The 24,110-nt window shown below is 35.9% G+C and overlaps 1 protein-coding gene across 6 annotated transcripts; it reads right to left on the reverse strand.

Moving 5' to 3' along the window:
- Positions 1-1,519: 1,519 nt before the first annotated feature.
- On the reverse strand, positions 1,520-17,182 carry LOC120085482 (Tetratricopeptide repeat (TPR)-like superfamily protein). 6 transcript variants are annotated; one of them, XM_090317922.1, is made up of 15 exons: positions 16,728-16,769; positions 16,591-16,651; positions 16,021-16,067; positions 15,779-15,836; positions 15,313-15,503; positions 14,398-14,505; positions 14,117-14,299; positions 6,163-6,663; positions 5,757-5,852; positions 5,424-5,597; positions 4,286-4,513; positions 3,477-3,620; positions 3,195-3,383; positions 2,482-2,601; positions 1,520-2,107 (listed from the first exon to the last, which is right to left on the reverse strand). In XM_090317922.1, the coding sequence occupies exons 5-15, from the start codon at positions 15,460-15,462 to the stop codon at positions 1,712-1,714; spliced, it is 2,289 nt and encodes a 762-aa protein (XP_090174048.1). In that variant the 5' UTR covers positions 15,463-15,503; positions 15,779-15,836; positions 16,021-16,067; positions 16,591-16,651; positions 16,728-16,769; the 3' UTR covers positions 1,520-1,711. The 6 variants fall into 6 exon arrangements, with proteins under 6 accessions (XP_090174048.1, XP_038897389.2, XP_038897392.2 ...); XM_039041461.2 differs by having other exon boundaries at positions 15,313-15,508; XM_039041464.2 differs by lacking the exon at positions 16,021-16,067 and having other exon boundaries at positions 1,520-2,148; positions 16,728-17,182.
- Positions 17,183-24,110: the final 6,928 nt, after the last annotated feature.

Genomic DNA, 24,110 nt, shown 5'->3' on the forward strand with positions numbered 1-24,110 from the left:
TTCTATTTCTAGTATTTAATTCTAGTTTATTGTACAAGAGTCCTCTTAACAGTTTTTTTTTTCTTTTTTTCTCGGAGAGTAGTTTTAAAATATTTATGAAATGTCAAAAATAGTATCTCAACTTTTGAGAGAACAGAAGAATCTTTTAAACGACATACAAACTTTAGAGGGCTTTTTAAGGAAAAAAAAAAAGAAAAAAAAATCAAATTTTGATCCTAAACCCGTCAGATTGTATCAATTTGGATCTTAAACATTTAATTTAATCAAATTGGATACTATACTTAAATAAGTGTTGAAATTTTATCTTTGGATTCAATTTCGCTAATTCACCCACTAGTTTAAAAAAGATATCATTATAAAAATCTTCATAACTCAATATATAATAAAATTTTGCACAAATATAAGTTTGAACATTACACAAACTAATCAATAAATAACTGCCAAAATTCATAAACTTCAACAACAAAAAATAGTCTGGAGTAATTTTCACCAAAAAAAAAGTATAATTTCTTATTTGGAGTATGTTTTATGATATTTAGAGCTAGAAATTATTAGATGATAAAAATTGCAACAATTTTTTGAATTTGAGATTGAGATTGTTTATCTAACTTTGAGGTACAATTTGATTAAATTGAAAATTTACGTCAAAATTGATACCACTTGACAAGTTTAAGGGTTAAAAATGACTTTTTCCTTTATTATTATTTTGGAATTTAACCTTTTTGACAAATATTACTCTTGAAGATAGGCCTTGAATAAGAATTCGTTAAATTACAAATTTAATCTATATGGTTTAAAAGAAATTTGAATTTAATCTCTATAATTCTAAAAGATAGTATTTAATTCTTATAGTTTGATAAAACCACATAAATAGTAACTATGGTGATTTTATCAAACCACAAGGACAATTCTAAGGAAAAAAATTACCTTTTAAATTTCAAAATTTGAAGAATAGGTACATTTAAATTTTTAGAATTTCAAAATATATTATTTTAGTCTCTGAATTTTAACGAATAGGTATTTGGTCTCTAAGTTTTCAAAACGTACCTTTTTTGTTCTTATTTTTTTTTTATAAAAAATGAGTTTAAAAGGTTCTTTTAAGTAATTTTTTATTTTAATAATTATATAACATTTTAAATTAAAAATAATTTTAGAAAGGAGATCATTTTTTAAAATTAAAATATCATATCATTTTTTAAAATTAAAATATCATATTTTTATTTAAAATAATAATGAAAAATTACTTCCCCACCTTTTTAAACCTATTCTTACAAATTTCAACTAAAAAATTACATTTTTTTAAATTCAAGGACCAATCATACATATTCTTACTAACTCGAAAAACTAAAAAGTCACATTTTCTAAACTCAAGAACCAAACACAGATTTTTAAAAACTCAAAAAGACTAAAAAGAGAGTTTTTTTAAATGTTATACAATTATATGGACTAAAATTGTAAATTCCAAATGTATAATTTAAGCCTTGCTAATTAACAATCTATTGAGAATAATTTCGTGAGATTAAACAAAAAGAATTTTTTTATTCATGTCGACGCTCTCCAATAAAAAGTTACAACAATTTAAATCTCTCTGGTTCTGATTCCATGTCGAATCAACACTCCACGTCTCAAAAATGTTATCTTTTACACGAACCATGATTTGCCGACACAATGAAAAGATCGACTTAGGCAGAGGAGAACAAAGAATTTCACATTACGAGATTCTGTAGCCATCATAGGAACTTGCAAGTCTCATTGCCCATGGACTCTGACTAGGGGAAGAACAGAGTGAATATCCCAGCATGGCAGACCATCTCAAGTTGAAGAGGGCAAAACTTAGGCTCTCTTCAGAGCATTTGAAGAATTCCAAAATACGTGAATCGGCTCCGGCGTCTTCTGCAAGCACAAAGTTTTCTATATATTCTGTCACAGAGGTGTCGTCTTCTTTGCATAACATACGCATACTCAGTACTTGCAGTGCTTCCATGGCGGTGCTGTGATAGCCAAGGTTCACATACGTGGAGAAGACATCATGGCATGTTGAAGGGTTGGGTTGGATCCTTTTGCGGTTCATCTTCTCAACGACAAACTCGATCACATCAACCCTTACCTAACATCCATTTCGAAAAAGAACCCAGAAAGAGCAATGGGCTGAAATTATTTAGGACGTATCACTAATCACAAACGCATACAACAACAAAGGAAGGTTTAGAGGTATACCAAGATTTCCAAGGTCAAAATTTGTAAAAATAACAAAGAGCAAGTATATAGCAAAATTAGAGAAGATGCAAGTGTATTCATGTTATTTTCACAAGAAACTAAGAAATATGCGGATACTGTGTCAAGCTCAGTTGATGGAGCGCTGGAAATATGCTTTGGTAAATTGAGGAGTGTTGTTATTAATGTATTTGGCTATAAACACTGCTGTTTGGAATTTTTTTCTGAAAAAAACTATCAAGTGTGACACAAAGCCTTGGGGGGTACCTTTTCACGAGCTTTTTGCAAGATTTTATTCATTATGAGTACATCAAGTTCAATCCCTTCTGAACTGGCTTGATCCAAAAGATTCAAGGCATCATCAAATCTCTCAAACTCCAGCACAATCTGTATCAGGATAATCCAAACGTTGAATTTTGAATGATATAATAAAACAATAAAGGAAAAGACTAACGATAAGAAAGAGTACTAATAGGCAATGATTGACATGGAAACTTATGGAAAATTTTAATATTGCATCCTCCAGGTGGTCAACCTCGAAGCTATTAGGATTGGTTCATTTGAGTCGAGAAGAGAATATACGTGAATACAAGATAACTTATGTTGAACCATGGACAACGTGGCACAACAAAAATTTCATGGACAGCTTTTGAACCGTACAATAACTAGTCAATTGACCAAACTATAGCATTGTCAAAAGAAAACAAAACAGTAAAAGAAATTCTCTCCAAGCTAGAATTCTACAGACCGTTCTCCTTTAATACAAAATTTTTCGTGGTCAGACTGGTATACGAGGGCATCAGCAACATTCAAGTTGACAAACTCATATAAATCTGAAAACATGAATGCATAGCAGATAGTCCACAAAGTGATTTCATCAAAAGCCCATGATCTGTTAACTCACGATGAACGCTTTAGAAGTATACACTTGCAGTGAGTAAGTAATGTATATGCCTACCGATAAGAAATTCATTGAATACCTTTATTAGACTTGTATAAGTTAATATCTGTGGACAAAACCCTGAGCGGATCATCATGGAGAGAAGAACAAAAGCTGATTTCAAGCATCCCATAACACTACAACAGTCGATCATAATCTCAAATGTCACAGCATCTGGAAAGAAACCAGAATGCTTCATATTATTGAATACTTCTATTGCCATGTGAATCTGCAAAAGTATGGAACGGAACTATCTGTTTAACACAAATGAGGAACTCCTCTATAACTTAACAAAAGAAAGTGCATGACCACAAGCACTTACTTCCTTGGATTCAACCAAAAAATGCAACACTGTGTTGTAAACAGGCGTCCCCAGACAAGTGTGATTGTAATAGAAGAGGTTCTCCGCCACATTTAAATACTGAAGAAGCTCCTTCATCATCCCCTCTGCGCCTAGAGCTTTCAACTAAAAGAACAAATGGAATCAAAGAAAAAATAGAAACAACAATAATGCCATAAGCAGTGAGGGAGCATAATTCTTCAACTTGCTGATATGGTTCATGTAGAAAGATTTAATAATTAAAGTAACAAGTAAAAACAACTTAATCATACACCCAATAAATTTGAGTAAACTAAATGCCTTTCTAGCTACGCTCTAGTGCTAACTGCTAAAGATTGAAGGACTAAGGCAGTTAACCACCACATTTTCTTCAGCCATAGACTTGCATTATATTTGTACCATTTTTCTTAGCTAGCCTAGTGTATACACAATCAGGACTGCATACAACAATAACATTGATGGTACTACTACGACATTAAATGGGAACTAAAACATAAAATCAGATCTATCCATCCTAATTCATCAAAAGTAAAACCTTTGCCTAAATGTTAAATAATTCTCCCGGTGAAACGTGAGAATATATATACATTCAAAAGTAAATCTGCTAGGATCCTGAGAAAATGTTCTTCCAAGGGCAATGTGATCTAGTCAGATGTGGATCATTAGCGGGCAAGAGCATCAGTCATTACATAATACAACTGCAAGTTTTTTTTTCTTTTTCTTTTTTTCCTTCTTTTTTTTTCCCCCCTTTTTGTGGTGGGGAGAGAGAGAGGAGATAGTTGTCGCCTTACCAAGTTCATCATAGAGACAAGACTATGTTGGATCCCATGTTTTTCCATATCAATCTCTATCATGCGTATCCTTTTGGCAGCATCCACCTGTGACAATCTGCTCGCCTCCTCATATGGAGCATTCACATTTCCAAACAAAGAATATAAAAGCCCATAGGTCTTGATATCTGGAAGCACCTCCATTTGTCTCATTTTAGCAAACATACGCATCGCACGTTCAGGCTGATCCTGCAATAAGGATCCCACAATCTCAGTTGGACTCGAATAATGTGAAACCAAGTGCTACAGAATATATGGTACAGAAACTAATATATCACCAAAAGATCTTTCATAAGGTAGGTCCCTTATAGCCTATAAACTTGATTGCATTTATAATTCTCCAATGTCACAAATCACTGGTACCCCATCCAGAAGAAACAAAAAAAATCCAAATTATGAGTTGGAATAAAACATATTTAGGTGCTTTTGCAATAATTATGTCAGAAACTTAACGCTACTTCATAACTACTTGAAGCAACCTGAGTAGAATGCTAGTATCAGCTATGTGCTTGCAGCATATTAGGAATAGTGTAAGTAACTAAACTCAGAAAATTGAGTACATAAGCAATTACAGTTGTGCCATAAAATTGTTAAATTGGAAGATCCTAATGAATTCTCCTTTTCGAGATAAAGGGAGAGTTTAGTGGCAAGGGTTTAGGGTTTTTGCTATCTTGTGGAGAGCGTTAATCAAGAGGAATCGTAGAATTTTGAGAGGGGCTGAGAGGACTTAGGAGGAGGTGAAGAAGGGTGTGAGATTTAATGTGTCTGGCTTCTATTGACCAGATTTTTTTCCAAGTATGAGCTTTTATTTGAAAAGGAAACAAAACTCTTTATTAATATAATTAAAAGAGACTAATGCTCAAAGTACAAGAGATATGTACAGAGAGCATAAAGCATAAAACCTAAGGATCAATAGGCGCACTCGGACATCTCAACTAGGTTGACACCCCCTTATGAGCTTGGTATCATTCTTTTGATGAAGTCTTTTCTTGTAGTTGAAGACTCCTTTAGTAGACATATTTTTTGTATGCCCTGGAACATTCTTTCACTTTTCTCCATTACAGCTTGATTTCTTACTTTAAAAAAATTGTCAACTTACCATCGTGTCACACGCAGAAAGAAATGCATTGAAGGGGTGTGGGTAAAGACAAGTTGAAATTCGTTCGAGCAGAGCTTCAGCCAAGTCAAGTTCTAGCGCCTTGCTACAACTTATTGAAACAGCAGCAAGAGTTGAATCATATGGTTCCAATTCCCTCTGTTGCATTATTTTCAACTGGAAAAGAGGGGATTTTTTGTTTAGGGAATTAATACATATTTGGCTTTAGAATGAAAATCAAAAACTCATTAAAAAAAAATAAAATAAATAATAAATAAACGCAAAAGATTAGCTTGTAATAATAATCAAGATCTAATCAAAGCCAAAATAACTTACTATTTTCATGCCGTCACTGAAACCTCTCTCTGAAACAACTGATCTAACAAAACCATCAAATGTGTGGCGTGAAGGTTGCACTCCGAGTTCATGCATCTTCAAAGACATGGTTCCTAGTGTCGTCAGTACACATGAAACACTAAACTAAATGAAGAGTAAAAATATGAACGAGGTATAATGCATAAAATAACACATTATTTCAAGAACATGAAAATCCGAATAACTTAAAGTGACAACTATTTAAAGCATTTGAAACCCATTATTTAATGAAAAAAAAATGTTTATAGAACAAAAGTTTTTGGTAATAAGAGATGTCATTTTGGAAAATATTATCTTAACTCAAGATTTCTTGTACCAATTGGCTATATCATTAAATAAAAATGATCTCAAAGGAACGAAACAAAACCTGTTGCATTAGCTGCTCTGCAAGACCACAGTTCCTAGTACGTGCACATGCGTGTATCACATCATTGAACGACCATCTCAATACCTTCATAACAAAACTGCTTCTGTGATTGTTTGGCAAAGCCAATGGACCACTTTCAACTTCTCCACATTTCATACCGTTGACAGAAATTTTCCCTACCACACCACTGCAGGGGACCAATTTCTTACAGAATAACTCATCAGTAGAAGGTCCATTTTCCTCAAAAGTAAAATTGTTACAATATAATTCAGTTCTTGAAGGTATAGGAATGTCCAATTTTAAAGATGGTGACTTTCCTCCTGTGGCTCCAGTGGCCAAAGCCACCATCTTTTGCAGTGCAGTATATGCAGATTTCAGGTCTCCCAGCCTTGTGCATGACCATATAAACTTTCTCAGAGATAAAACACTTGGACTGTAATTTTTTACAAGCTCTGTCCAGATTTCATGCACAGAAGACAAGTTTTTCTGACAAACCGCAAGCTGATTGAGAAAAGAAAGCTTAGAACTGATTTATAAATATATTAAGAGAGTTCAAATCCACCACATCAAAAATAAATTCTCAATACAGCAATACAAGGATGATCATCATAACTTACAGGTACATATATGATATAACAGTACTCCTACAACAGAAACCTTCCGGCCAAAAGGTCTTATGCGATTGAAACAGGAGAGAGTGTTTAGAAGAGATCAATGACTAGTAGAACCTATCCTGCAATCCATTTTATTCTGTAAAGGTACTCCTTTATAAATCACTATGTTCTTATCACGCTAAACAAGAGTGCATGGATAGTTAAGCATACGCTTAGAGATTTAGAATCATATTGATAGAACCTGGTTTATAATATTCACTACCTAGGCAAAACTGCCAAGGAAACCGAGACCTCCCCCCCCAACCCAATATAAAGCCAAAAAGATGCCTCACCACTCTCCCTTACAAACTATATATAGCCCCTTCCCACATAAGGGAAGGAATCTTTCCCTCTCAGGCCCACCTTGAATCTGTTACTCCCCATAACTAACTAAATTCCACGTTTTATGTTATTTACATTTATTCCCCGTTTCTCTTTCTTTTTCTCATATACCTCCTAATAACCGAGGGCCTATCACTACCAGCCCCCCCAAAAAACCACCTTGTCCTCAAGGTGAAAATCTGGAAATTGCTCAACAATATGCAGGCCATTTTTCCATGTAGCATCTTCGGCTGACATTCCTTCCCACTGAATGAGCACTTCAGAGTCAGTTGGGGATACCACAGTCGTGCCAATCTTGTAGACGCCTAGGACAGAGGCTGATAAGGTCCAATGAATCGAGGGTCAAGCTTCGAATGTTTGTGGATGAACAATGTACTTTGTCTATATGGTCGGAGCTTAATATATACCCAATCCTTAACGGAAAACTCAACCTCTCGCCATTTAGCATCCACCAAAGACTTCATTCGTTGTTGTGTGCGCTCTAAGGCTATCTTCAACTCCTTCAGCATAGCATCACGATCTTTTAAAAGGCCATCGACTGATCCTACCACAATTGTGCCAGCTTCATAGACAACCAATTTTGGAACTAGTCTACCATAAACTACTTCATAAGGGTCTTCTTTAAAGATGTGTGGTAAGATGTTTTGTAATTGTGTTCAGCCCATGCTAACCAGTGCGACCATTTAGTTGGTGTATCCATTGCGAAACAGCGTAGGTATGCTTCCAATCCTCAGTTCACGACCTCCGTTTGGCCATCGGTTTGAGGATGGTAGGCCGTACTCCTTTTCAATTGAGTACCCATCAATCGAAACAACTCTTCCCAGAACAAATTGGTAAACACTTTATCTCTGTCGAGTACGATACTCTTTGGTACCCCATGAAGACGAACGATTTCTTTGAGGAATATAGAAACCACTAAGGAAGTTGTATAAGGATGTTTCAACAGAACAAAGTGAGCGTATTTTGACAAACGATCTACCACAACCAATATGGAGGTATATCCATCAAATTTTGGCAACCCATCGATGAAGCCCATCGAAATATCGTTCCGGATCATCTTCGGTATGGGTAACGGTTGGAGCAATCCCACGGGGGCCAAAGACAAGTACTTGGCTTGCTAACAGATGGAACAATCGCCTACAAACGCCCAGACCATCACTTTCATTCCTGTCCAACAAAATTCTTTCTTAATATGTTGATACATCTTGACAACCCCATTATGCGCACCTACCAGATTGTTGTGGAATTCTTGGGGGTAATAAAGGTATTGTGGGGGATGTAGCAGGTAAGACAATCTGTTGTTTATACAGGAGAAAATCGCCCCTCAATGAATACCCCGATGGAAATTGTCCATTCTCTTAGATGGCTTGACGGATGTTCCTCAGGCCCTCTGATAGCTCGTAGAAATATAAGCTATTGTAGCCTTTTACTTAGAATTATGAGGGCTAACAAGCAGAATATGCGTTGATAATACTAAGAATTCGTGTGAAAAGTGAGTTTGCGTCAATCAACACCAAAAATCCTCACTAACCCTATACCATGCGTTATTCCGCGTTAAAGTATCCATTTTTGCAAATATTAAAGGAATTGATCGCATGTGTCGGTCCCAGACCGCCGCAAGGTTGACTGCATGAATTGATTGTCATAAAGATTAGTTTGCCGCATGGAATGTTGCATCCACAGAGTGATAATTGTGATAAAAGACTGCTCGCAAGGTAGATGGAATGCGTGGACAATTCAGGAGAAATAAGCTCGAACGCATATCTTGGGAGCATCAACAAGATAAGATGATGTGACATTGCCCATACCGCGACAAAGGTAGCAGTGAGGCAGAATGCAATCATGATCGCTGTCAGCATTTCAACTCTATAAATAGCACCTTGGACCTTCACTTCAAAGCATCTGAGCTTCTGCCTTAAGGCAGATGCTTGCGATCACAGATGAGAGCATGAGTGAGATTTTCTTTGAGGATTCTTCACCTCCACAAGCCATTCCGAGTGACGTCTGGAGTTTTCGTCGGAGATAGAGCTCGAGAGAGACGTCTCCACCATCCATCCATGACGCCACCAGCAGCCTTAACGCATTTCGGATGAAAAGCAAGAGATTGTTTTCATCAAGCCTTCCATTTCTCCTCTTGTCTCTGTATTGTATTACATTTTAGCTTAAGATATTAAGACATTTTGTAATCAATGCACATCTTAATTCCTTCAACGCCATCTTCTTCATCTTTGTCATCGATTACTTTCATTGTTTAGTTATCAAAGGCGATCGCATACTCGATCGTGTAGCCAAGAGATAGGACGCATGTAGCAACCCACCGAGAGGTGTGCGTTGTGCGAGTATAGTGAGTTAATCCTCTTCGCTTGGTGTGAGGTTGTAGCAACGCTTGTCTATGGACTGTTGCAATGCTTGTCTATGAGCTGATTAGCCGCAACTAACAGCCTGAGAGGGCGAGTAGTGGAACACACTAAAGCAAAGTATGCATTTTTCCTAGAGTTAGGCACAATCTTATGCTCAACGCAACCATGCATTATAGAGATATAAGCATACGGCCAGCCACTGAGAGGTACGCGATGCGTTAGTGTGGCGAGCTGGGATTACTCGAGCGACCTAACATAATGAACTTTACTATGCGTTAACAACTGTTGCATATCTATCAATTCTCATAGTTAAACTTCCATTGCTCAATCTGTTTAGTTAGAGTAGGAGTAGCACATAATCCTTTAGCTTTTATCTTTTTACTTTTATTCATCGCCTCAAACGCATGATTTCACAAACAACATTGAGTTACAAGTCCCTGTGTGCGACCTCGGATCATTCCGAGAAACTTGCATTCTCGTTATACTTGGCAAGAAAGCGACAAAACTTGTGACAAGAACGCATGGTCATCGCATACATGCTTAACCGCATAGTGTATATTTTCTAGTCCAACACATGACCATCGACGTATGGAGATCAACGCATAACATGAGTTGCATATTTATTTCCTCTCCTTTTCCAACGTAACACCCTCATCCTGGTCAATCTGTGCAGTAAACACAACATTGTTAACACCGACTAAACAACTCAAGGCAGTTAATTCAGCTACGGCCGGGATTTGAGACAGAGTATCCGCGGTGGAGTTTTCTAGCCCTTTCTTATATTCGATCACAAAGTCGTAACTGATGAGTTTAGCCACCCGTTTTTTATATTCACCGGCAATAATCCACTGCTCCAACAAGAATTTGAGGCTCTTTTGATCCGTGCGCATCGTAAACCACCGTCTCAACAAATAAGGACACCATTTCTGCACAGCCAATACCACAGCGATCAACTCCCGTTCATAGACAGCCTTTAATCAGTGAGTGGGAGGCAAGGCATGGCTGAAGAATGCCAAGGGGCGACCTTGCTTCATCAAGATAGCACCCACAACAACTCCTGATGCATTCGTTGCCACCACAAACGGCTTGGTGAAGTTAGGTAGTGCAAGGACGGGAAGTTCAGTCATAGTTTTTTTTAAAGCCTCAAAAGCTGCTTGAGCTTTAACATTCGGACGGAAGTTGTCTTTCTTCAATAGTTGAGTCAGAAGGAAACAATCAACCGGTAGCCAACAACAAATTTGCGATAATACCCAATGAGTCCAAGGAATCCCCTTAGTTGTTTAATGTTCGTTGGCGCGGGCCATTGAACCATCGCTTCAACTTTGGACGGATCTGCGGCGACACCTGCAGCTAAAATTAAATGGCCGAGATATTCTATCATAGAAGTTGCAAAAGTAAATTTTTTAAAATTGGCCACTAATTGGTGTTCTGTTAACAGCTGCAGCACAATGGTGATATGGTCTACATGTTTACTGACAAAAGAACTATAAATCAAAATGTCATAAAAAAACACTAAGACAAATTTGCGTAAATACGGCCATAAGATATCATTCATTACCGATTGAAATGTTGATGGGGCGTTCCGTAGGCCAAATGGCATAACCAGGAATTCATAATGCCCCTCGTGAGTTCTAAAAGTTGTTTTATGCATGTCTCGTGGTGCCACTCGAATTTGATGATATCTTGATTTAAGATCAATTTTAGAAAACACGCACCAGCTAACTCATCCAATAGTTCGTCAACAACAAGAATCAGAACGTTATCAGGAACTGTAACTTGATTAAGAGCTCCATAATCAACACAGAATCGCCAACTTCCATTTTTTTTTAACTAAGAGAACAGGGCTAGAGAAGGGGTTGGTGCTTGGTTGTATTATCCCATGGCTAACATCTCTTCTACCAACCTTTCAATCTCATCTTTTCGAAAGTGTGGGTAGCGATATGGCCTTACATTCACGGGTCCTTCACCTGGTTTAAATTCAATGGCGTGATCGTGATGCCTTAATGGTGGCAATCCTTTAACGGGACTAAACACAGATTGAAACTGTTGTAACACTTCTTGGATTTCTGGATAATTCGCAACATTTCCCAATCGTTCTGATCATGTTGGGTATTGATCTTCACTACATTTAGCTCGAGTAAAACTCCTTGCCCTTGACACATTTCAACATCGATTTCAGAGAGATTTGTCACTTTACTAAACTCCTATCTCCCTTAAGATGGACCTGCCACTCGCTAACTCGAAACTCCATTTCTGACGTGCTCCAATCACATTCGACTCGACCCAAGGCCATCAGCCACTGGACCCCTAAAATCACATCTGCACTTCCCAATGATAGGGGAAAGAAGTCATTAATAACAGTCAAATTTGGGAGATTGAGAATCACACTAGATTCCATTTGTGCGCACATACTTTTCGGTGCCTAGCATAATTCTATAACTCGAAGTTGCTGATCGAGGGATATTGAGCAAATTCACCAATGCTTCATTGATAAAGTAGTGTGACGCTCCACTATCAGTTAAAACCACCACGTCCTTTTCGCCTAACGTGCCCATCAATTTCATTGTTTTTGGAGAGTCCAAACCAGCCAACGAATTGAGGGATAATTCATGATTCAGCTTCCACTGGGTCAAGAACTAATGTCTCTAACATTGTCGAGGGAACTTCAACTACTTCGACCGCTCACTCGATTACTCCGGTCCCCTTCTTCCTCGTTGTTGTATACCAATAGATTCAGTTCCTTTTTTTTTTGCACCGATGACCCGCACTGTACCTTTCATCGCAGCGATAACATAGTCTCTTTTCTTTCCTACTTTGCATTTCACTATCTGACAACCGCCGAAACGATCCCGCTGTAAACGATTTTTTGTTCACATCTCTTAATGTCACTCTATTTGAAGAAGTCGTTGGGCTACAAGCAGGGTTAAGGGGTATGGTTCCGGTTGCCATTGAACTTGGGGCCATTTGGGTTGCCGATGAATTTGACCCGGTCGGCTTGCTAAGTGTACTTGTGCTCCATCCCCATCCCCACCCCCCATTTCCTTTGTCGGGCCTCCTCAGTATCTCAAGTAATTGGGCCATTCGCATTTTCTCCTTGAGGCCAATCAATTTGAACATTCTCATCTTTATTCGGATGTCTTCCTTAAGCCCACTCACGAATTTACTTTCCAAAGTTTCATCAGACAAATCCTTTAAGGGCCCTAATAGCTGTTCAAACTTACGCCGATAAGCCCTCACCGTTCCTTCTTGTTTCAAATTAAGGAGTTGAGTACGTCAATCCTCCTCCTTTGCCGACAGGAATCTATATAGCACTTGTTCCTTAAATTTTGCCCACGTATCCATCGGTGTTCTTTCTTCTTCCCGCCGATGCCATTCCAGCGCCTCTCCCTCCAAACGCAGCACCGCCACATCGAGTGTATCTTTCTCCGACGGTCGGTTAACCACAAAATATCGCTCCACTCAATGGAACCAGCCAAGCGAATCATCCTTTACCGCTCCCTTGAAATTTGGGATCTCAAGCTTTCTTAAACACATATCAAACAACGGTACCTTTCTCTTTTCCTTCTCAGATGTACTCCCCAGCCATTTTGCTTCCTCTGCTGCTGGTTGCTTACCCTTATCGGACACGGTGCGTTCAGACGACGGTACCTCTCAATGGAACCAGCCAAGCGAATCATCCTTTACAGCTCCCTTGAAATTTGGGATCTCAAGCTTTCTTAAACACATATCAAACAACGGTACCTCTCTCTTTTCCTTCTCAGATGTACTCCCCAGCCATTTTGCTTCCTCTGCTGCTGGTTGCTTACCCTTATCGGACACGGTGCGTTCAGACGACGGTGATTTTCTTCCATCCTCTGTCGTGCCACCTTTCTTCGATCATGCCTCAAGCGCTGATAGCATCTTCTACTCCATAATCTCCCCCATAGCTTCAAATCGGACTGCCATGGAATTCTCAGTCATTTGTTGTAACTCGACAAATCTTTAATCCATTCGAGCCTCCATTCCCACTTGTAGCAAAGTAAGATGCTCTTCAATGGCTGATATCCGAGCCTCCATTTTCTTCACCATCCCCCAAGGAGAGATGGCTCTGATACCAAAATGATAGAACCCGATTTATATATTCACTATTTAGGCAAAATTGCCAAGGAAGCCGAGACCCTCCCCCCTCACAAGCTCACTGAGCTTTACTCAATACAATGCAAAAAAGATGCCTCACCACTCTCCCTTACAAACTATATATAGCCCCCTTCCCACACAATAGAACAAATCTTTCCTCCTCAGGCCCACCTTCAATCTGTTACTCCCCGTAACTAACCAAATTCCACGTTTTATGTTGTTTATATTTATTCCCCATCTCTCTTTCATTTTCTCATATACCTCCTAATAATCCGGACCTATCACATATCTACATCAAATTTTAATTTATTTTTACCAACAAGATTGACATTAAGATGCCTATGATTGATCCAATTTTGGTGTAGATATAAAATGCATAAGAGAATTTCCAAGTTCATGATGATCTGTTCAAAAGAAATCTAAGGAAAAAATGATTTTGAAATAAAGCTTAGAAAAATTATAGCAAATCAGGCTCCTTCAGACCTCGAGTAGCTTAGAATATGTAGCTTCATTCTTCCCGACCATTCTGTGATCCATAAGATCCAAACATTGACTAACATGAACCATACTTTGCCTTTTGACACAGGCTCTCAAGAAACAATTGTACACAGGCAGAACAGGGAACATGACATGACTTTCTGCTAGGAAATTTATTAGACCAAATGCCTGTATCATCACAACGGGAGAAAATTATTCTTGTTACTGCAACTGGATGTGAAGGCAAAAGATTGCATACAATCTCAGTATAGATAATATGTTTATACCTCATCCAAGTAACCCCCTTTACAGAGTGCTTCTATTATAAGTAAGGAGCATGTGTTATTTAGGAAAATTCCTCTTTCTTCCATTATTTTCCAAGTCTCCATGACAAACTGCAAGAACAAAAAAACAAATATATAAATATATATAGCCTTAGGCTTCAGCACATTCATCAGTCTATAGAAAGTAATAAGGTTGTCATCATTCTTGCATTCCCACACTAGCATAAATTTCCTAGATAAGCAATTGATTTTTTACATTCTTAGATAGATGCAAAATGACAGCACCATTATTTTAAATTCAACCCCAATCAATTTACTTATTTGAGGAGAGTGAAACCGTAGCCAGAAAAACATGAGGGCTAAATCGAAAACTATAATATTAGTTAATTATGGTTAGAAGAAGGTTCATTTCCTAGTTTTCAAAGTAGAGAGTGAGTTAATTGTGATGGCAGAGTAATGTACATAGAGGAGGAAAGTAGACAGGTATCATTATGGAACTGGGTGAGTAAAGGCCGAATACTGAGCTTCAGCTCTTCCACTATTATCAATAAGAAGAGTTTAACTTCTTCCGTAAATTTTATGTGTTTATGTGATTCTTGTGACTGTGGTGTTCTACTGTGACATTATAATTCAATGTTCACAAGTACATACAATACAGTACATAAAAGCAGAATTACAATGCAACGCACGCAACTGATATACAGTATAAACACAATACCTTCAATTCATTTTTTCCCCTGGACTAGCCAGTGAAATGGGTAGATGCCAGCTAGCATCGTCCATTTGTAGCTTATTCATGGTGATATTGAATCCTAGTGCATCAAATATGCAAACAAAACTTGCTTTCTCAACACCCTTAAATTTTAAAAATAATACCATGAGATACAATAGATGATAACAAAGAACAAAAAAACCTACTAGGGGATCAGGGGATCTTGCACAGTAGCTTAAAATGGGAACAAAACTATCCGCAGTTAAAGAGTGCTTTTCCTGGCCAAGATCCATAAGCAGGTTTGATGCACTATTTATATCACCCAGACGAAGTGCATCGACAATCTGCATCTGCATGAACGTAGTTGAATCTGCTCCATTTCCCAAAATTTCACTACCTACACTGAAACATTAATATGTCATTTTCCACATGAGTTAAGGAACTTTTAAAAACTATGCCATTATGATCCATATATTCACATCAATTGTCATACATGAAAGCAAGCTGTATGTTCTGCCAGAAATAATAGCCTATAACAAACTCTTCTCCAAAGTTGTAATTTGTAAACAGACGTAATAAGACCGATTTATAATACCACATCAAAGAAGAACAATTGAATCACTCATTTTGAAAAACATGACGTATTCAAACAACTTATTTTCCATAGATTACCCTTGGAGATGAGAAAAGCCCGATGGAATACCAATTTGCCAGCATCTTGTTTTCGCACCTGTTGATAGGAGTAAGGAGAATAAATAAAAACTCACAAAATTCAATGGGAATTCTTGTATTGTATTGCTAGTTTTCAAGCGAGACTGGTCTCACTTGACTTTACTACATTTAGGTCACAAACATAATCCATCAATGATAATCTGAAAAGTGGGCCCCCATTGATTAGGTTTGTTGGTGTTTACCTATGTTCCGTAATCGCAATAAACTGTGCGGCCGGCCTTCATGCAATCTGATTGAGGAATGAAGGCTACTCAATCTAATTGTGCTTGAAAATTACGTAGGACCCACTACCTTTATCGTTATCATTACAAATACTGTTACGATAACAATATGAGAATTATAAATATGTCACATTCACCATTACCATTACTGTTAGGGTCAAACGGTAACAGTAACAGTAAATGTGACAGATTCGTAATTCCAAGTAAATGCAATCTAAAGCAATCCAGTTACACTCACGATTCAGGCCCATTATGATTGATCATCAATTGAATCTTATTACATATTGGTAAACTTGGCCTTAGTTGAAACCATGATGGCCACTTACTTAACAATAACTAGTTTGAACAAATGCTAAACCAAATATAAGTTAATTGAACAACTGCCATGCTTAGCAATTCTACAAAGAAAAAGTATGCATTAACTGAATCAGCTGTCCCCTTAGTGAGCTCTCTACTTCTTTTCTTTGTCTTTCAAGATAAAAGAATCAAAATTATAAAATCCGGCCATACTTCCGAACTAAAGATGCTTACATGTTCGTGCGGCCGGAACCTATATATCGAGTCAGCTATTGATCCCAAACGAGAGCTTGCCCTGAGGAAAATGCAGAGGAGAAATTAGGTTAGGGCATCTGTAGCTGCTATCATGACCCGGAAAGAGTTTTACTTGCCTGTGCATTGTCTTCCCCGCAGAGACAGCGACGAAAACTTATTAAAGACGAGATTCCGAATGAAATGGCAGTGCAAACAAAGCCATGAATGCAAATATTATTTTTCAGCGACAGCGACGAAAACTTATTAAAGACTGAGAGAGAGGGATGCGAATGCGAATGAATAAAGCTGAAAAATAGAAAGTCGAATGGAACCCAATGGTATTACGGTGTAAGTGGTTTGGCCGAACAAGAAGATGAGTGTTAGGGCCACGGGCTGTTCGGGGCTGATATGAGATGCTATGAGTTGGGTTTCCCTACTCGGTGTTTGGAGGCTAAGTTGCTATCTCACCTATCTATTATTCGGATAACAACACATTATTAGGCTATGTTCAACTTTTTCATTATTTACATAAGTTGCTTTAAAATTACAAAAAAGATAGACCATTTAGTCTTTGGCCATCAATGAGTTGTACATTTCTTTAAAATGGGGAAGGGAAATTGGTTTTAAAAGAAAAAATATCAACTCGAATTAATTCCTCTTCTTTTTATTCTTTGCATGGAACACTCTCTCTCAAAATCTCCCAATTCCTCCTCTTCTTCTTCCTCGCGTGGAACCAGTAGCTCTGCTCGCACACTGCTGCATGCCACTAAACGTCATCGATTTCTACACGCCATCGACTATCAGTTGTCGAGGTAAGCGTTAATCGTCTTCTCACTGTCTCTCCCTCCTATTTGCAGTTTGCCTCCCTTTATTCGTGTCGCCGCATCAAGATCCAATTGCCTAGTCAAATTCGTGTAGATTCGACATTGCTCAATCAGATCTGTGGAGATCCCATGCCCCCAGTCCAGATTTGTAGATATCCATTGCCCCAGTCTCGATCTGGCATCCCTTTTGGTATGTACTCAACTCTATTTTTTAAAGTAGCAATGTTTATAATAGAATTTAGGTTTATAACCGTGAATGTGGGATTTTGACATGAATGGTGTATTCATATACGATATATACTGTGATATATTATATATATTTTTTATAATATGGGATTTTTACAAACATGTTAGCATGTAATATATGATATATAGAGTGAGTTATCTAAAATAATATTCATATATGGTAGCGTCATATGGATAAAATTTTTGAATGTTACAACCATTTATTTGAGTACATTTCAAATGTATTTATCAATATATTTTATTTGTTAGAATATTTGCAAACATCTAATACGATATTCAAATATATATTTAAAAAGAACCATGAATCGCCAAAAAAAAAAAAAAAACCAACAACTTGTCATGAACCCAATGGTATTTAAGTACATATCAAATATATTTACTAGTATGTTTCATTATATTGGTTTGAACATTGCAAACATCTAATACAATGTTCTAAGATATATTTAAATATATTGTACAGTCATATGGATATTGTTATATCAAAACTTTCAAATTGTACAACCATCTGTTTGAGTACATTTCAAATATATTTACTAGTATCTTTTAGGGGTGTTCGTGGGTTAGGTTAGATTGGGTCGAAGGAATTTTTAGACCCAATCCAATGATTCAGTTTGTTAATTTCTTCAACCCAAAATTGATTTAATTATTTTCATATATTGAATGAAGATTTAAATATAATTTCAATTTATATAATGATTTTTTTCCAAAGTGCCAAAAAATTAAAATAAATAAATAAATAAATAAATATATATATATATATATATATATATATATTAAAGTTAACAATAAGTTCGGGTTGGTTTGGGCTATTTTAGCTGAACCCATGAATCAACCCAACTCACAAAAATTTCATTTATTTGAACCCAACCCAATCCAAATTACATTGGTTGGTTAGGGTTGATCGATTTTTTTTTTCGGGTCATCAGGTTTTTTAAACACTCCTAGTATCTTTTATATATAATATTTGCAAACATATAATACAATGTTCAAAGGTATATTTAAAAATAACTATGAACTTACCAGAAAAACTAACAATTTACCATGAAATTAGCTGCATTTGAGTACATATCAAATATATTTGCCAGTATATTTCATATATTGGCTAGAACGTTGCAAACATCTAATACAATGTTCTAATATATATTTTAAAATAACAATGAATCTACCCGTAAAACTAGTTGCTTGATACATCAAATGCGTTAAATGAAAAATAAAATGGGACAGTTGCAAATATAGACATTAGCTAAAAAAAAAAACTACAAATATGGCCAAATTTAAATAGTGTGATAGACCATATTATTGGTAGGAGTCTATCAGTGATAGACCATATCACTAGTAAGAGTCTATCAATGATAGAATTTTATCGCTGATAGACTTGGCTATATTTGCAATTTTTTTAAATGATATTATACACTTGGTTATTATTCCTGTTATCAATGGCAATTACCCAAATAAAATTATATTAAATGCATTTTCTCTCTCCAATTGAAATGAAAATAAATCTCAACTAATTTATAATATATAATAAATATATTTTCTCTCTCTAACATTAAAGTTGTTTCATAGATATGGAAAAGTATATAATCAATGCATCTTCTCTCTATAATTTTCCCTCTCCAACCGTCCACCACCACGGATACTTTTGTCTGAAAATGACATTAAATCCCTTATATGAAAATATTCAAATATTTAGACATTTATGAAAACAAATTTTTAAAAAGATTGAATCTGTAATAGTTTCTATTTCTTTATTATACCCAACTACACTGAGTTTAAAATAGTAAATTAATATCTCGACTTTCACTCCTCCCTCGGCATCTTTCACCCTTCCCTCACGTCTCTCTCACAACTCTTATCTTTCTCAACCAACCCTATGAAATTCTAGTTCTTTTTTCTCCTCAAACTCTCATGTCTCTCCTCTTTAAAGCTTTCTTTATCTGGATTTTCATCTTCGTTCTTCCATGCACGTGTTTTTTCGCCAATTTATTTTTGGATCTCTCGATTTATCTCAAATATTTTCTTATAAGATTTGTAGTTTTTTCTCTTTTTCTTTTGTTATTTCTTTTCGCTTTTTGAAACCTCTTCAATCTCCCTTACACCCTCGTCATTTCAATGAAAATCCCAACCAAGTCCCTTGCTATTTCAATGATCCTTTGTTCACCCATAATTCGTTCTACTGTTGACTTTTGGTACTCGATGTTGTTTGGTTGTCAATCATTTAATGCATGGTAGAGGGCTAGTTGAAGTAATTGGAATTCGGTGGGGAAGAATACCATCCACCTCATATTCGTTTTCTAACCTCTAACCGGCCGATGATGAGTACTATTATATGATTATTTCTTTAAAAAAAATTCAATTTTACTACTTGTTCTAATTTTCTATTGCATGTTATGTTTGATTTTTCTAAAATTTAAGTTATTCGATTATCTGTTCTATTTCATTCTCATTCCAATGCCCCGTTAAGTTTCTAATTAGACAAATTATACTTTTGGTCCCTGAAGTTTAAGGTTGGTGTCTATTTGGTCCCTAAATTTTTTAAAATAACACTTTGATCTCCTGGAGTTTGAAAAATAGTTCTAAATGATTCCTGGGATTATTTTGACCATTAGTTGGCTGACAAAAAAATAAAGTGGCATGTTGAGGTGGCAATTTTTTATTAGTTAATTTTTTTGTTCATCTCTTACCCTTTCTCCCTCTTCTCCCTTCTTTTTCTTATTTTTTCTCTTCTAGGTGTTTTTGTTGTTTATATACAGTAGGCAGCTGAAATTTTTCCAAAGCTCTAAGTAAGTTAATTCCTTCTTTTGATCCTGAGTTTTGTCCATAAATCTCTTTGGAGATCCAATGTTAAGAAAAACAAGTCAATAAAAAACTCAATTCATAGATCTTCTTAATTTTTAGATCCAATCCAATCCTTGCAACATTATTTAACTTATTTCTAAAGGAATTTAATTCCTTGTGGAAGCGTGTGAATGTCGTGCCAATGTATAATCAATTTTGAAAAACACGTAAATTAGAGAAAATAAATAGAATAAACATCTAATCAATATAAACATGCTACAGAAAGGAGAAGTGTTGAGACGAAACTTACCCTTGAAGACTCTACTTCTCGCAACTCCTCTCTATGATATAGAACAACACGAGCCTCGAACTCAATGTACTTCAATTTCTTCCCACGAACACCACCAGTCACGAACAAAGGGACACCACCAAAAGGGCTTCCTTTCTATTCTCTAGCAAGGAATAAAGAATTGTGGGATCCTCTTGATTTTAGAGAAGAAATGGAATTACTGAGAGAATACTTGAGAGAGAGATCGAGAGTTCTGTATCTTTGTTTTCTATAGCTCTTACAGAATAAACCACACACCAGAATTCAACACGAGAGAGTTAAAGGAGGGGAGTTATAACTCTTTATCCCTTCAATGCCTAATACTCTCTTTTGGGAGATATTTTTATTACTATCAATTTAATATATATATATTAAAGGGGTCTTTTTAAATATAAAAAAAATATTTAAAAATATTTATACTTTATAGCAAAAAGTTCCAAAACTACAAAGCACTTTAGAACTTTTTGCTATGAAATGTAAATATTTTTAGGATTTTTCTATTTATAAGAATTTCCCTATATTAAATCCCATTAATGTATATAAATAAATTAACAATATTAATTAATTGTAAATTAATTAGTTAATAATTAAATCTCATATATCTAATTTCATTTGAATCATATTCAAATGATATCCTCTCACATAACCTATAATTTTAATATAAATTTTATCTTTAGTAATTTTAACCTATAATATTTATTTGAGTCATATTTATATAAATAATATTTGAATCTTATTCGAATATATCACTCTCATGTATAGAGTTAACTATAAATTATATTTATATTTAACTATATAATATAATGTATCACTATGCATTATATTAATTTGAATCTTATTCAAATATTCATCTCACTTATACATCGTATCAGTTATAAATCATATTTATAATTAACTATGTATTATAATATATTAGTATACATTATACTATATATTAATCATATTAATATAAAACTTCCTTATATACTTTGAATAGTTCAAATTATTTCAAATAATACGAGATTAAAATTGTTGGGTTTTATGTCCTAAAACTCGTGGTTTGTAAACAATAAACTCATTCTGTAAATCAATAAAGTTGTTATTGAATATATGAATTGCTTATTTCGTCTTAGAAATAAATCTAATAACTAAAAGATTTATGACTATTACATGAGTACTTGAACTTTATGTGAGACATAAGAATGGATCAGGTTCGAGTAAATAGTCAAAATGATCTATAGTATACGAATAAGGTATTGGATGTGGCCCACTCTATAGTTGTTACAATTTGTTGTAAAGTGCTACAAACGAAGTGATTCTGATTCGTTCATATATTGACATGAGGAGCGGGGGTGTCCTATGCAATGAGTTTGCATAAGATCAGTTTAAGAATTAAGTCACGCTTACTTTATAACGTTATTTATTGTTTAAGACTGACTATTTCAAAGCGATGACCTAGGTAACTTGACCTTAATCTTGAGCTAACTATGAACTTCTGTTTAGTCGGGATTATCTTTAGATTTGCTTGGGTGAGGGTTGGCTCAACAGCGCCAGCTCAATAAGCCTTCCACTTAAAGGGTAAGACTGGGTAAATAGCTGAGGACATAGGGTGCAAGATGAAATTTACTCATACCCACTTTTAGGGATAGTAGAGAGGTTGTTCCCTTAAATGATGACTCTGGGTCTTCAATAAGGGGCCCCACCCTCTCTTTGGCCTAAGAGGGACTCAGTTTAGTGATTGGATCACAAACCAATTGTTCACTAGAGGGTCAGTGACACTTAAGGAGCAAGATGTAATCTCAGGGGTAAAACAACTTTTGACCCAACCATTATTACAAACAACCTGTGAAAGGTTAACTTACTAATCATGGTTATATCGAGTGAACATAATATATCTACAGTGAGGGGAGTGCAACTATTGGGCTTTAGTGGAGTGACCCGGTAGTTAACGAATGTTGGCTAATTAGGTTAAAGAGTTTATCTGATTAATCGGGGATCGTTGGAGCCCATGATTTGTAGGTCCATGAGGTCCTCCTACTAGCTCATATAGAACTAAACCTTAAAATAGTGTGATGAACGAATTTAAAGTGTTCAAATTCGATTTTTGGAGCAAAGTGGTAAATATATTGTTGGGTTTTATGTCCTAAAACTCGTGGTATGTAAACAATGGAGCTTATTCTGAAAATTTGATAAAGGTGTTGTTGAATAAATCTATTGCTTAAATAGAAATCCAATAAACCTAAAAGTCCCTTGACTATTGGATGAGTACTTGAACTTATGTGGAGACATAAAGGTAGATCAAGTTCGAGTAAATAGTCAAAATGATCTATAGTACATGGATAAGATTGGGTACCTTATTCTGGTAACACTATTGGATACGACCTGGTTTGTAGTTGTTACAAGGAGTTGTAAAGTGCTACAAACGAAGTGATCCTAATTCGTTCATGTTGAACATGAGGTGTGGGGGTGTCCTTGTGCAAAAGAGTTTGGACAAGATCGGACCATGAAATGAGTCACTCTTACTTTATAACGTTGTTTACTGTTTAAGATTGACTATTTCAAAGTGATGACCTAGGTAACTTGACCTTAATCCTGAGCTAACTATGAACTCTTGTTTATTCGGGATTGCCCTTAGATTTGCATAGGTGAGAGTTGACTAAACAGCGTCGGCTTAATATGACTGTCGGGGTAAGACTGGATAGATAACTGGGGACATAGGGTGCAAGAGGGAATTCACTCTTACCCGCTTTAGAGATATAGAGAGATTGTTCCCTTAAGTGTTGATTCTAGGGCTTGAACAAGGGATCTCGGCCTCTCATGCCACATGAGAGGGACTCGGTTTTGTGATTGGATCACAAAACAATTATTCATTAGGGGATCAGTGAGGACTTAAGGAACAAAAGGTAATTTCAGGGGTAAAACAGAGATTTGACCCAACCGTTATTACGAACAACCTGTGAAGGGTTAACTTACTAATTATGGTTATATCGAGTGGACATAATATATCTACAATGATGGGAGTTCAACTATGGGCTTTAGTGGAGTGACCCATTTGTTAAAGAATGGGGGTTAGATCGGTCTAATGAGTTTAGCTGATTAATCCCGGATTGTTGGGGCCCATGATTTGTAGGTCCATGAGGCCCCTCTACTAGCTCGGAAATGGATTAGCTCTAGAGTAGTGTGATAAGTTAATTTGAAACGTTCAAATTAGAATCAAACGGAATTGGAGAAAATATATTTAAATATGATTTAAATATATGAAGATGAATTTGTGCAAAAGTTAATTTAATATTGAATATTAAATTAATTAGAATTATTTAAATTGTTTAAATAATTATTTATTAATTTTATTAGAAAATTAATTT

Source organism: Benincasa hispida, chromosome 9 (assembly GCF_027475165.1).
Source record: "Benincasa hispida cultivar pf3 chromosome 9, pf3_genome.v1.1, whole genome shotgun sequence".
Lineage (NCBI taxonomy): Eukaryota > Viridiplantae > Streptophyta > Magnoliopsida > Cucurbitales > Cucurbitaceae > Benincasa > Benincasa hispida.